The following is a 15,395-nucleotide window of genomic DNA, read 5'->3' on the forward strand; positions in this document are numbered from 1 at the left end:
TACTCGTGCATATATGATACGGTGCTTTTTGTCCATTTTTGGTGTAAAATGACAGTTAGAAAGATCCAGAGCCAACTACTTTATAACGTGACTACAAAAATCAACCACCGACCATTCATATTGTGTGTGGGAAGGGGATGTTTTTTTTTAAATGAATTGTAAGACTATCTTGAAACAAAAAACAAAAATAAATTGTTTCGGAAGAGGAGTGAAAAAATAGTTTGTTTTTATTTAAAATTACGGAAAAATTATAATATTGAAAAAAAACATAAAAATAAGTATATGACTAAAGTCGAAAATACGTGTGTTTTTTTTGGCAACCAATATATCGACGGATGATGTCAATGGAATACCGTATTCTTTATTTTTCATTATTCTTTATATTTCCAGAACCCCATTATTTTCTATATTCTTTATTTTTTGCCTTTTTTCTCTACTCTTACATTTGTTTACCCACTATACTGCAATTTTTTCTCTTTCAGGCCCTCATATGATTTCTCATATGTTGGTCCTTGTTTAACTACAATGCTATTACGCAAAGGAGAAAGTCACAAAAAACTAGGTACGAGTTGAATTGGTACGAGCTTGTCTAATCTATTGTCAATTTTCATTGGATAAATTTTTCGCGGAATATTTATTGACAAATGGCTAATGTCTAGTTTCACTTTGAGCAAGAAAGTTTCCCATGGATATTCATCACAATGGAAATGGAAAAATTCTTCACATCATTCAGAATGAAGAACACAAGCAAAATTCAAAGTTTACACTTCATGAAAAATCATATGACTGTGGCAAATGTTCTTTTACGAATAGTCGAGTAGTGGAATTTTCTTGCCCTAATTCGTGTGGTATTTCCTTCACATCATGTTTAGAAATATTGACAGACACTGTAATACCTCTGTTACTGATTGAAAAGTCAAGTGGTAAAGCCTTCGACTATTATTTTCTTGGATATTCATTCACCAACTCCAAATTTATTCCTCTTAGAAAACTACAGCTGAGACAAAAAATCTGTGATTTCCAAACAGTAGATGGACCTACAGTGATCTGGAATTCCCAAGGCTCATTAAACATTGGCATACAGTCAAAGCAAAGCCCAAGTTGTTTATTAAAACATGACATTGAACCAGATTTAGGGGAATCACATTTATTGTGGGTAAAATATTACATAGAACACTATTTGATTATTGGGACACACACAAAGAAATCTTACAGCTCAAAACAATTATTTGGTCTTATTTTCTCTCCATCTCAGTCCAACAGTTCCTTGCCTAAGACAACAAAAATTGAAATTTCACAGGTTCTCCCATCTTTATACACAAACATTTGCAAAGTTCTTATTCAAAACTCTGTGATAAGTTACTTAGAAGATAAATTTAGCGTCCAATGTACGTCATATGCTGTGACTGATGATGGATATATCTTGAAATTCACTAATGGAAGACTCTTGTTTGCAGTACCAACTCGTGTTCAGTGTACTTTTGACCTTACGCTTGACTTACTTGAATGTGTTCCTCTGAAGAGATGCTACTTGAGTGTTTTCACAAATGAAACTTTAAAGATCATCTGTATTGATGATGAAAAGGTATTAACAATAAACATGATATATAGAAAGTTGAATATTTTGGATTGAAAATAGATTAGAAACCTTACATTTTGATGATCATGTTTCATCATGTTCATGATTACCTGATTTAATGTCAGTAAAATATTAACAATGTCTAGACAATCCTGACAATGTACCATAAAGACAAGTCTTATTCATTTGATACATGTACATCATCAACATGTATGTTTATCTTGACTTCTAATGGTTAAAAATTGTGTATTTCAAGCACAGCTTGCTAAACTCAAGTTTATCTTGTATCTTCTATAATTCGATCGATTTCTTTGTTAGTTGGTCAGGGGTTATACATATATAAATACAAGTATTAATTTTAATGATTTGAAAATTTTTGAAATATTTACTTGTATGTTAAAGAAAATTTGTCAGATTTTAATTTTCTTTTCAAGGTTTTAATACTTGTCATGCATGTCATATCTACTAATGCTTCTCAACAAATTTATCCATGTATCTTTATAATGATCTATATTTCTTTACAACATGTACTGCAGTACACATGTTTCCAATCTTTCCTTAAATATATATAACTTTTAAGAATCATTGTGTACATGTATGCATGTTGTCCAAAAATGGACTTGTGAAAATAAAGGCTATTTAAAGCATTGCTGTATGGTCATTTGTAATTATTCCAGATCAAATGTTCATTTTCAGATCACTCATACATGGTCTGATGTTAAGCAGGTCCTGTTTGATGGTTTTGTTGATAATGGAGGACAACAGTTGCTGATATTAAAGAAGGAGTTTGATGGTGAAAAAGGATTTATTTTGACTGATTTAAATATAGTTCATGAAGATACCACTGCAGAACCTTTAGAAGAAGGAAAGAAAACAGAACAGAAAAAGACCAGCACTTCAGCAGCATTATTTGCATTACAGTCAAGACTAAGGGTAAACAAGCATTAATCTCAGAGATAATGGTCGCTAACTGGGTTATAAGCATGATAAACACAATAGAAAAATATTGATGCCATAAATTTTATTGATCTTTTTATATATGATGTTGTGAGAAGCCACAGTTCTAATTCTTTATATTAACATGCCTTCTACATTTGAAGATTGTATTATTTGATCTGGATCCCCTTATGTCTGTATTTACAAGGCAGGTCTGCATACACAAGCATTTCCAGGATGATAATGGGTCACTTATGTCTGTATTTACAAGGCAGGTCTGCATACACAAGCATTTCCATGATGATAATGGATCCCCTTATGTCTGTATTTACATGTACAAGGCAGGTCTGCATACACAAGCATTTCCAGGATGATAATGGGTCACTTATGTCTGTATTTACAAGGCAGGTCTGCATACACAAGCATTTCCATGATGATAATGGATCACTTATGTCTGTATTTACAAGGCAGGTCTGCATACACAAGCATCTCCAGGATGATAATGGATCACTTATGTCTGTATTTACAAGGCAGGTCTGCATACACAAGCATTTCCATGATGATAATGGATTACTTATGGCTGTATTTACAAGGCAGGTCTGCATACACAAGCATTTTCATGATGATAGTGGATCACTTATGTCTGTATTTACAAGGCAGGTCTGCATACACATGCATTTCCATGATGATAATGGATCCCCTTATGTCTGTATTTACAAGGCAGGTCTGCATACACAAGCATTTCTAGGATGATAATGGATCACTTATGTCAAATTCAATGCATAATTGGAAAAATTTGATATGAACTTTCAGTGGAGTTATCCTTTCATAGACAGAGAAATTGTTTATTATAAACATACTAATGTTATAATTGACCGCATTCCTGACATTCAGTTTAATTAACATATTTTTGTTACAGAATGAAGTGGTATCATTGAATGAGCTGCAGTCAGAGATTGACGAAAGAAGAACCCACATCACAGAGTTGTGGAAGAGTACAGAATTATTGAACCAGGGAAAAACTTCTGGTTCTACAAATGTAATTATTGTTTTTTAGATCATTAAAACAACTCTCCTTGAATGGCAGTTTCAATTTCAACTTCATTGCTCATCAAAATCAATACTGGACATCTAATAACAAGGTTCATTGGTGTTTCAACTTGATTAATTGTTGGTTGCATAGCAATTTTGTTCAGGTGTTAGAGACCTATTCATTACTTGGAAAAATTACCATTTTCTTCACAATTGTGGTAAATATATTTCAAGCCAATACTATATATTCCCTTATAAATTCTGTAAGCATTTATCATGTTTATACAGTGTTCCGACCAGTTTAATCAATTTTAATGAACCACATGTGATTAAATTGTGTCATGTAATTTTCCTCCATATCCATTAGGAAGATAGTAATGGGCATTATCCATTAGATTATACCACTTAACTCTGTAACAGATTTCGACAAAATTGAACCAAACTGACTGCTAATAGCTAAATATTATTTCAATATTCTGCATTTAAAAATGTTTGAAACAAACAAAAATCATATTTTGATTTTTTGTCCAAACTGTATACATGTATAAAAATAAGATGTGGTATTATTGCCAATAAGACATCTCTACCCCAGGGACCAATTGACATAGAAGTTAAGAACTATAGGTCGCTGTAGGGCCTTCAACAATGAGCAAAACCCATATTGGGTGCCCCTTTACAGTATCTTAAGTGGATAAATATTGTAATCAACTGGTTTGTGTGGTAGAATCTCTCTCTCTATATATATATCACAGTACTTCATTAATATGAAAAACAAATACAATCATTTTGATGTAAGCTGTTGGTTCCTACAGAATTTAGCTTTTAAGGTACATATAGTGTGAGGCAATAAATATAAAATGACAAATTTTCCATTCTTTGCCAAAACTAGTTTATATCATGCTTTCTCCAAAATATGATAACAAATTTAGGTGACTGAAATTGATGTAAAATTATAATTTGGGGAAAAAAAGACACAATTTATAAGGGAAAAATAATACAAAGGAAAAGCATTATGTGAATAGACAGAAAACTTATTGACAGAATTGTTTTTAAAATGAATTTAGAAAATTAAAAGAAAAATTAGTTCACAGTACTTTTTTACTTGTTTTTCTACAAAATCAAAATAGAAAACTTTCCTTTATAAATTGTATCAGACGCTCTTTATACAACAACTATCAAACAATGTATCATGCAAAGAGTATGTGAAATGACATGGTCAGTATTAATTATCTCCTTCTTTAGTTTAAATGTTACCATCCTATCTATTTACAATAGAAAATTCAACTGTTTTGACTTAAAAAACAAGATTTATCTTTCTTTCATTACATTACATTCTAATATCAATGCATGGATTTTTACTATTTTATACCAATAAAAACCTATGGCTTCTGCAAATGCTTTTACAAGTACAAATCATTGATAAGGTGAGTTGGTTTGCGGATCCTCCAACCCAATTTTTGTCTGGCCTGCGACTCCTGAGGCATAAGAATAGTGATCCAGCGGCAACAGCGGTGTTAACTTCTTTAAAGCTTAATATTTCAAAAGTTAGAAAACCTGGATGCTTCATACTTTGTATATAGATACCTAATGTTATGAAGTTTCCATCTGTCATATGTCCATTGTCCTTGACCTCATTTTCATGGTTCAGTGACTACTTGAAAAAAAAAAATGAATTTTTGTAATGTTAATTTCTCTCTTATTATGAGTAATAGAATAACTCTATTTGGTATATGCATACCTTGCAAGGTCCTCATGCCTGTCAGACAGTTTTCACTTGACCTCAACCTCATTTCATGGATCAGTGAACAAGGTTCATTTTACATGGTCAAGTCCATTTCTCAGATACTATAAGCAATAGGTCTACTATATTTGGTGTATGAAATGATTGTAAGGTTAACATGTCTTATTGGCAGGTGTCATCTGACCTGACCTCATTTTCATAGTTCAGTGGTTAAAGTTTAAGTTTTTGTGTTTAAGTCTGCTTTTTTAATTCTGTATGCAATAGGTCAACTATATTTGGTGTATGGAAATATTTTACGATGTACATGTTAGTCTGGCAGGCTTTATTTGACCTTTACCTAATTTTCAGGTTCATTGCTCAATGTTAAGTTTTTGTGTTTTGGTCTGTTTTTCTTAAAATATAAGCAATAGTTCAACTATATTTGGTATATTGAATGATTGTAAGGTGCATATATGTCTGTCTGGCAGTTATCATCTAACTTTGGTTCAGTGGTCAATGATAAGTTTTCCTGGTTAAGTTAGTTTCTTAGATATTATATGCAATAGGTCAACTATATTGAAAGAATGGAATGATTGTAAGGTGTACATGTCTGTCTGGCAGGTTTAATCTAACCTTGACCTCATTTCCATGGTTCATTGGTTAATATAAAGTTTTCATGGTTTGGTCTGTTTCTTGTATACTATAAGCAATAAGAAAGATTGCAAGGTGTACATGTATTTCTGGCTTGGTTTATCTGAATTTGACCTAATTTTCTCTGATCATGTTAAGTTTTTGTGATACTTGTTGTAAACTTTATATTTAGGTCTATCAACATAAAATCAATGGTCAGTAAAGCAGGCAAGACATTTCAGCGTGTGCACTCTTGTTCCTTTTTTCAGAAGTAATAAAAGAAAAATGGAATTTCATTATCCTTGAAATATAAATAAAAATATATGTGTAGTAGAATAGAGAATGGATATGGGGAATGTTTCAAAGAGATAACAACCTGACCGAAGAGCAGAAAACAGCCCAAGGTAACCAATGGGCCTTCAACTTGCCCCCAAACAATAATGTATACTAGTTCAGCAAAATAAACGCCACACTAAACTCGTAAACATACAAATGAACCAAAATTAAAAAAACACACCACACTTACAAAGGCTAGAGGTTCCTGACTTTGGATTGGCGCAAAAATGCGGCAGGGTTAAACATGTTTTGGGAGATCTCCACTCTCCCACTATACCTCTAGCCAATGTGGAATAAATAAACACACAGTAAATCTCACTAGTCATGACCATATGCATATATACTCACATGGTCGGACCATACGCGTATGGTCCGGGTAATTAACACGATAAACATTGAAAAGATGTCCCATAAAATAAGAGTTTCTAAAAATTAAATTTTGATTGATTCAATCATATGGCCGTAATCATTGTTACATGATTAATGAAATATAGTGAACAGTATAATCATTTTGTTTCTGAAATAATGATTTAAACATTACGAAAAAGGAAAACAATAGTCCATGCCCAAAACGCCTGTGATTTCACTTATGGATGGAAAAGTCGACAGCATAAAGGCGCTTTGAATGGACTCTAGCCAAGGCAATACAACATATACAGTAAGATTCAGACAAGATGTAAAAGATGGAGGATATAAGTTAGAAACTTGTGCCGTTTTGGATTCAGAGAATGAACTAGGTGTTCCTGCGAAGGAAATAAGAATTTATTCCACATACTCGAATCGTCCAGACCGTTGATAACCAAATGAGTATAATACTCATATGGTCCAACCATAAGCATATAGTCATGACCATACGTGTATGGTCCAAATACTCATATGGTCCGACCATAAGCATATAGTCATGACCATACATGTATGGTCCAAATACTCATATGGTCCGACCATAAGCATATAGTCATGACCATACATGTATGGTCCAAATACTCATATGGTCCGACCATAAGCATATAGTCATGACCATACGTGTATGGTCCAAATACTCATATGGTCCAAATACTCGTATGGTCTAAATACTCATATGGTCCAAATACTCGTATGGTCCAAATACTCATATGGTCCAAATACTCATATGGTCCAAATACTCATATGGTCCAAATACTCGTATGGTTCAAATACTCGTATGGTCCAAATACTCGTATGGTCCAAATACTCATATGGTCCAAATACTCATATGGTTCAAATACTCATATGGTCCAAATACTCGTATGGTTCAAATACTCGTATGGTCCAAATACTCGTATGGTCCAAATACTCATATGGTTCAAATACTCATATGGTCCAAATACTGGTATGGTTCAAATACTCATATGGTCCAGAACAACTATCAAAGATCTGCCACCAACACCAAATTCTTCAAAAAAGGAAAAACATAAAATAAAACAAAGACAACAACTTTATTTTTATTTCAGACTTCAATGTTGATCAGTTTAATTGGAACTGAGAATTGTTCTGAAATTTTCACACAACCAAAGAAGGAAGAATTCTCAGCAATTATTAAAGTACCTGCTGTATGGAAGAGAATAGTGCAGAAAACTTTAGTTATAGGTGCTGAAGTTGTCAACTCATCAAAAAGGTCATTTTGATATTGTTTTTACTTTATGTGAAGTGTAATATATTTTTATGTGCAGGTTTATTTTCCCTAATTTCATTAATTTGGAAATAAGAATCAAAGGGGAAAAAAACACAAAAAATAAGTCTTGGTTACATGTTAAGCTCTAAAATTAATAAATCTGAACTTTATATAAATAATATCTGACTCAGCTTTACTATTTACAGACAAAATCGTAAGTTTAAGAAGTGTGTTTGATATAGGATTGACAGTATCTTATTTTCCCTGATATAGTAGTCATTCAATTTTCCATGTTGTTGTTGTAACATGGAAAAACACAGTTTACACTAATAGTATTATGCTTAAACAGATACAAAAATCGCCTAATACTGCATTCAACTGCAGTTTAAGATGTATTTAAATTTATTATTCAAGTAATTATGAAGTGTTCTAAAACTCCAATAAACTACAACTCATTAAATTTATTATATGTCTACATGTCAGTTATTATATTTTAGTGATTTTGCCTATGTTACCATGACTATGGTGCAACCTGATTGTTATGATAGTCAAGGACTGACCTTCACCTCAGAATGTTATGACCTTTGGAAGACATCAAGATATTATTCATGTCATGATGTATCTAAAAGAAGAAGAGTTTCATCTGCATCCCTTTCCAATTTCAATGGCACAGAATGTTTCAAGGTTAAATCAGGCCAGTCAGTCACTATTCTGTGTATAACCAGTATACCAAGTTTTAGATTAAAGAGTGATATTATGTATGAAATGTTTATCAATATGACTAACAGTGATAGTCATGGTGAACAAAGGAATAATAAAGTTGTTTATGCAGGGGAGGTAACTCTATCATCCTTAGACATGTTGCAAGGAAAATATACAGTTTCAGCAAAGCAAAACTTTTATCAGGATAATTCTGAAACAGAATCCTTTACAGGTAAGGTCATACTAAAAAAGATATTTGGATTTAATGAAAAAGTTGTTTAATTGTTAGGATTTACTATCACACTAAAACAATACATAATTAAAGTGAACATTTGAATTTGTAATTGTCAGTTGTTTTTGAACAATGCGGGAGACCAAAATTTACATTTCTATGGGAGTTACCCACTATGAAAGTCAATAAAATCTTTAAGAAAGTAAGATTGTATGTTTTAACTTACTTTAAAATGTGAAAATTGTTAATGATTTTTTTTTGCTTCAGCAAATCTAAATAGCTGCTGTTTTCTAGGTTGACATCAAAAAAAAAAGTTTTTAATTTTTATATTAGAATCAAAATAATTTTCTTTGCTCATTTTAATAGGGGTAGGCATTATATTTGTAAAAATCTTGCAACTTGCTAATGATTGTTATAAAGGTAATGCATACTACACTTGTTTATAAAATAAGCATAGAGCATGACATGAAAGAATTATTTATTTAATCTATGTTTTACTTTGCAGAGATCCAGAGAGATATACTTTCCTTGAATTCTGTCCAAGTTTGTACACCTCTTAGTGTAAGATCAACAAGATTTCCCTTGTCTCAGCTCCAATCAAGACTTCAGAAGAAGGCTGGTTTAGTCTCACTGGAAAAATATGAATGTATGGTATTTGATAATATTCAGCCATTGGAAGATGTACGATTATTTATAGATGATGTTTGTGATGAGAAGGAGCTAAAGTTAACTGTATATACCAGGTAGGAAGAAGTGGCTACACCACATTTAAATATACCATTAAAAGTTACTTTAATACTAGCATATGAAGATTGTACTTTTAGTAGGATTGAACAATTTTCTATTGTCTGTAATTGATTACATGATATTCCATGTCAGCATGTCTCCCAAACAATAACAGACAATACATGTTGAATCCTAACTTTAGAAGAGGTGCTGAAAAAAAATAACAACACACAAAGAATTATATCAGTAGCACAAATTATAAATTTTTAATGGTATTTTTAAGCCCTGTGTAAAAGTGAATGTTTGATACTGTGAATTCATTTATTTACGTGGGTTCCAATTTTCATGAGAAATAAAATTATTTTCGTGGATATTTGATTTCATGGTTTTGCAAAAGTCTGCAATCAAGCCTAAAGAAAAATTGTTCTTAGTTGAATATTTAAACTAGTGGTTCACCTTCACCCACAAATCCATGATAATTGGTATCCCACAAATAAGAATGAATCCACAGTACTTAAATATGTTAATAAAAGTATTTAACTTGACATGTATCAAAAGATAGAAATAAGATAATCCTCAAATGGCAGTTTTTTTTTATATTTTTATTTTTTTCTGCAATAATGGACTTTTATTTGATATGTTTATAATTCCTGTATAATAGTGTGGGTTATAGGACTACCTATGAAAGTATTTGAAGAAAGGCTTTATCTGTTGTTTCTTCTTTGGTATCTTCAAAACAAATCTAGTAGAAAGAAAAGGCAAAAGCATTCTTATGTCAGGGCCTTTATAGCAGACTACTGTAAACCAATTTATTTTCTCGGATACTTTATTTCGCATTAAGCCATTTCTAGACAACTTTGAGGCAATTTAATTTTGCGATTTTCGATTAAATTTGATGTAGTTAAATAAGAAAAGATCCAAGTTTTATGTTTTCGCAAAGATTTATATTAGAGTTAATTTTCTACTCGCGAAAGTCGCGAAAATTAGTTGGTTAACAGTATACAGTATAGGTTTTTGTCAATTTTGATGACTACGGTGGCCTATAATGCTTAATTTTAAGTTTGTTGGATAGTTGTCTCATTTGCAATCATACCCATTTTTAAATTCTATTTTTCTCACCAGAAGCTGATGTTTGTGGTGTGAAATACATGTAGCTGTTTCTTTTTAGACAACTTTTTATGTCAATCAGGTCATCAACACCTTAATTTTAAATCTTCTAATTAATTCTGTTTCATTTATTTATCATCGACTTCTAAGTAGTAAATCGTCTTTTTGCTTTTATTTGAGAATATGTGACCGTAAAAGGTCCTTGTTGGCTTCATTAGACGTAATCTTAAATGTGCTTTTAATGGGAGAAAAAAAACTCTGAACATAAAGTTATGCCATCAGCTGGAAAGTTACACAAATTTCCTGTCTCCCTAAGACAAAAATAAAAGCATGGTCCTTTAACCTTATTGTTTTGCCATGAAAATTTTTCTGTTTATTGATTAGATCACACTTACACTCCCGTAATCAAAGGAAAACAGTGCAAAAATGTCTAAGTATTGAGGATATATCAGAAACAACAACACTGTAAATTAATAGCACTGCATGACGTACTGGAATTGGTCTGTATTTGAGTTTATTTTGGATCTTATTTAATTAGTAACGTAGTAATAACAATTATTGTCGATTGCATCATGTGGGATGAGCATAGCTTATAATTGGAGAAAACCTTTAATATGGGTCTTTTTTGTCTTAAAGCTATTGTTTTTATTTCTTCTAGGATGATAGATAACTATTTACTTATACTGTAAACCAACTTATTTTTGCTGATACTTTATTTAGCATTTAACCCACGTTGCAGCGATTTCATTTCATGATTTCAAATTTACTTTTTGTAGTTAAATCAGCAAAGATCCAAGTTTTACAAATTCTTCTCACGAAAGTCTCGAAAATAAAGCGCTCACGAAAATTATTTGGTTTACAATAATGCTAACTTTTTTAGAAGATTTTCAATAAAATGATAGAACTGGACTTTATTTACATTACAGTCTTACACCTAGCATTAAGATCTATGGATTATTATAAGGCATTTTCCATATTGGTCCTAATATTGTCTTGAGACTTCCATATTTGACTTACGGCTTTAGCTTCAGGTCACTAATTTTGTTATTGGGATAAAAGGGCTGCTATTGAACTTGGAGATATGTCAGTGTGAGTGGGGCATGGTGTTCCTTTTTCTAGAAATTAATACATAATGAAAGGCAGTGCACTTAAAAGAGATTAAGAGTTGTTTATTGTTCCTGGGTCTAGGACATATTTCATCATTATATATATGGTAAAAAATTATATTGATGGTTATGCTTATCAATAATTGGCTTGAAAGATTTATGTTACAATATGTTCTATATAAACTTAGATGAAAAAATGTCATACAGTCTAGGTCAGGACAATTTAGAGCTTGGCACATTGTATAGACATCTGATTATGCTGACCTCTAAGTGTATTTGGGTTATGTGTGTCATTGGGTTGTTGTCTCTTTGATGCCTAGCCACGTCTTGTTTTACTCATATTTTTTACTGTCTGAAATGTTTTCAGTTATCATGGTTATAATTAAATATGTGTGAAAGTTGAAACTTCTGTTGAGCTTACTCAGTTACTTCTGATTAGAACTTGAGCAAACAAGACTTGTCATTCATCCTATTGGCAGTTTCTCTTATTTACACATTCTATAATTATCTCAGTTTCTGTCCTTTCTCAACACGATTAGTTAATTTCATATCTTTTGTTGTACATTTTGGTCACCTGTAAATTATCGTGTCAAGCCTTTTTTCTAAAATAAATAGTGAGATTTAAATTGATTTTAATAGCCTTAAATGAAGCTGTGTATTTGTTCCGGAGGTTTACAGAAATCTTTATATACTGGCTATTTATATTACATTTAATGATCATTGTTGTCGTCTATTTACAGTTAAAGACCCATTGATTCACCAATGTGGTCACTGGCGGCTTCATTCAGATAGTCAAATCATATCCTTTCAGTTTTGTATTTAAAGAAGATTAGAAAATGTCAAGATATTTAAAATTAATTTAAGGCTTCTTTTAATATCATGTTTTAACAACATTTAAAACTAATAGTGTTATTTAAAACTATGTTAGGAATTTTTTTAATTATGTTGGTTAAACCGCATGCTACAGGACATAAAAGATTAACATTCAGAAATCTATTCTGTAAACGTAGTATACAATCAGCTTTGTTCCACTAAAAGCTTAGGTCATAATGTTTGCCTTGAATTGTCAAACAAGTATATAATCAACTTTGTTCAACAAAAAGCCTAGGTCATTATTTTTACCTTATATAATGAATGATCAGTGATAGATATAGTCAGGTAGTAAGGCCACGTGAGCTTTTCTCATCACTTGGCGTCTGTCGTCGTAGTCGTCGTTAACTTTTACAAAAATCTTCTCCTCTGAAACAACTGGGCCAAATTAAATCAAACTTGGCCTCAATCATCATTGGGGTATATAGTTTAAAAAATGTGTCCGATGACCTTGTCTGCCAACCAAGATCGCCGACATTGCTAAAAATAGAACATAGGGGCAAAATGCAAGTTTTGTCTATTATTTTGAAAACCGTTATAAATAGAGAAAATCAGTCAGCAGCAAAAATGCTCACAATGTTGAGCTCTACCAATTTTCCATATACGCCAAAACTGTCAGACAACTTTTAATAGGAGTTATTTCCCAGAAATGACAAACTTTACCTTTATTTTTTATTTCAGCCTTTTATCTTGAAAACTATAATAGATACCAGAGACTTTAAATTGCAAAAGTGATCAGCAAGAAAAGTTCCACAAAAAAGTCTCATGGTGGAAATTGTCAGTCGACTCCTTATTAGAGTTATTGCCCTTTGATGACGATTTTTACCAATATTTTGTGTTTTTGCCTTATATCTTAACAATAATGGTAGATAGATAGAAACTTAAATAAGCAAAAATGACCAGAAAGAAAAGATCTACAATTAATTTGATATGGAGGAAATCATCTGACGACTCCTTATTGTAGTTATTGCCCTTTAATGACGATTTTTACCATTTTTTTTTGCCTTATTTGATAAAAATTATAATAGATAAATAGACACTTTAAATCACAAAAATGATCAGCAAGGCAAGATCTACTCACAAGTCAAATTTGCCAATATGGTTAGTAGACTTAAATGAGGATTTTTTTTCACCCTCTTTTGTGTTTTGAGCAAAAATTAAAGAATATAGAGAGAAACTAAACAGACTAAATGATCAGCTATACAAGATCAACAAAACAGAGATTTTTGTCATGAATTCTATTCTTGTCTACAATGTTGGAGAGTGTCCTTTGTTGAATATGCACATAGACCATGGTGATCGACACAGGCTCTTTAGAGCCTCTAGTTTTATTGGCAATTTGTACATTTTTTCTTTGATCCAGGAAGTGACACTCAAAAATATTAGGCAATGACCTTACATATCCGTGCAGCAACGTTGTACATTTATGTCCATCCGCATCAATTTATCAATAAAATGCATGCAATATCATTTATACAACCGAACCACTATCACAACGTTTTGTACTAGTAAAAGTAGTTTTACTTACTAATTCTTTTTATTTGATAATTTCAACCCAAAAAACATATTGTTAGGACAAATTGCAGATAAAAAAATAATGGCATTTTATTTTTTGATACTGACTTCATCAGCTCGAATATCAGCTCACCTTAGAGGGCTCACTTGATATTCATGCTGATAATTAGGCTAGCTTTTGAGTACAATTCAATTAAGATGTTATTTATTCATTTGTTATCCTCTGTCTACAATTCTTCTGAATGTTATAATCAGTCATTGAATATCAAGTCTAATGTGTGCTGTTTTATTCTCTTAGAAATCTTTTCCTGATTCAAAGTTCATATTCCTTTCTTGGTGCAATTGGATTGGACCTTCTACTTATAACAGATTAAATCAATTGAACCACCTAAGAAGCTTCTGGCATTTGCACCTTCTTTTTTACTTTGATCGGAAGTATGTTGTGAGGTTTCCATCTGCATCTTTTAAGGGAATTAGGTTTATTAGTCTTTGAGGTCTTCTTTTAATCCTAAATTTATTTTGATGGACTTTTTTCTGTTTTAGCTGTGAAGATCAACTGTACTTGGTACTACATCATTTATATTCATTGCTTCCTGATGATGTTTTAATTATACCAACCAGTCAGCTTCAACATGACATCACCCAATTACTGAACAGCTTACAAGAGGAAATAAATGAAACATGTTCAGAAATCAGTAAAGTTTATCAATTCAGCCAACAAACTGAGGATATAGAGATGACTGAAGAACACGATAGTAAAGGAAAACTTCTTTTTGAAAATGTTCGCCAAAATTTTGCAAAGAGAAAACTTTTAGCTCAGAGCAAGTCTAAGCTAGCTTTAAGTGGGGATGAATTCAGAAGAATATGTGAAAAGATTGAGAAAAATCAAAGAAAATCTGATATTAATTTAATCAAATTAGCAACAAAATGATAATAAAATATTTAATAAATTTTTATAACATTGATTAGTAGTTACTTAATCATTATAATATTCTAATTAATTTGTTGCGTTTTTTTTGTCAAAGCAGTGTAGGAGTTTCTGGCGGCAGGGTCAACAATGTTTTAGTTTGTGATTATGTCAGTGTAAGGGGAACCACTAGTGGTAGGTCAATTGTATATTTAGTATGCAGTACACATCTCATTTCCATGGAAAGTATATAATTTGGTCCCACCCCCTCAGTCATGGTCTATTGACTTTGAAACTTTTGCATTGTTTGTGATTAGGTCTGTTTTATATAATCCACTAATGGTAATGCAATGATACTTTGTATGCA

The 15,395-nt window shown here is 31.7% G+C and overlaps 1 protein-coding gene across 1 annotated transcript; it reads left to right on the forward strand.

The window, feature by feature from the left end:
* The first annotated feature begins 639 nt into the window (after positions 1–639).
* LOC127715552 (uncharacterized) lies at positions 640–15,086 on the forward strand. Its single transcript, XM_052221641.1, has 7 exons — positions 640–1,585; positions 2,276–2,512; positions 3,435–3,554; positions 7,703–7,866; positions 8,361–8,797; positions 9,303–9,540; positions 14,665–15,086. Exons 1-7 carry the CDS (start codon positions 686–688, stop codon positions 15,050–15,052), a joined length of 2,484 nt encoding a protein of 827 aa, XP_052077601.1. The 5' UTR covers positions 640–685; the 3' UTR covers positions 15,053–15,086.
* The last annotated feature ends 309 nt before the right edge of the window (positions 15,087–15,395 follow it).

This window comes from Mytilus californianus, unplaced genomic scaffold (genome assembly GCF_021869535.1).
Source record: "Mytilus californianus isolate M0D057914Y unplaced genomic scaffold, xbMytCali1.0.p SCAF_9, whole genome shotgun sequence".
Lineage (NCBI taxonomy): Eukaryota > Metazoa > Mollusca > Bivalvia > Mytilida > Mytilidae > Mytilus > Mytilus californianus.

Coding starts and splice junctions, on each gene's coding strand:
- LOC127715552 (XM_052221641.1), top strand. CDS start 686: ATGGATATTCATCACAATGGAAATGGAAAAATTCTTCACATCATTCAG. Junction 1,586..2,275: donor TCTGTATTGATGATGAAAAG/GTATTAACAATA, acceptor GTTCATTTTCAG/ATCACTCATACATGGTCTGA. Junction 3,555..7,702: donor AAACTTCTGGTTCTACAAAT/GTAATTATTGTT, acceptor TTTTTATTTCAG/ACTTCAATGTTGATCAGTTT.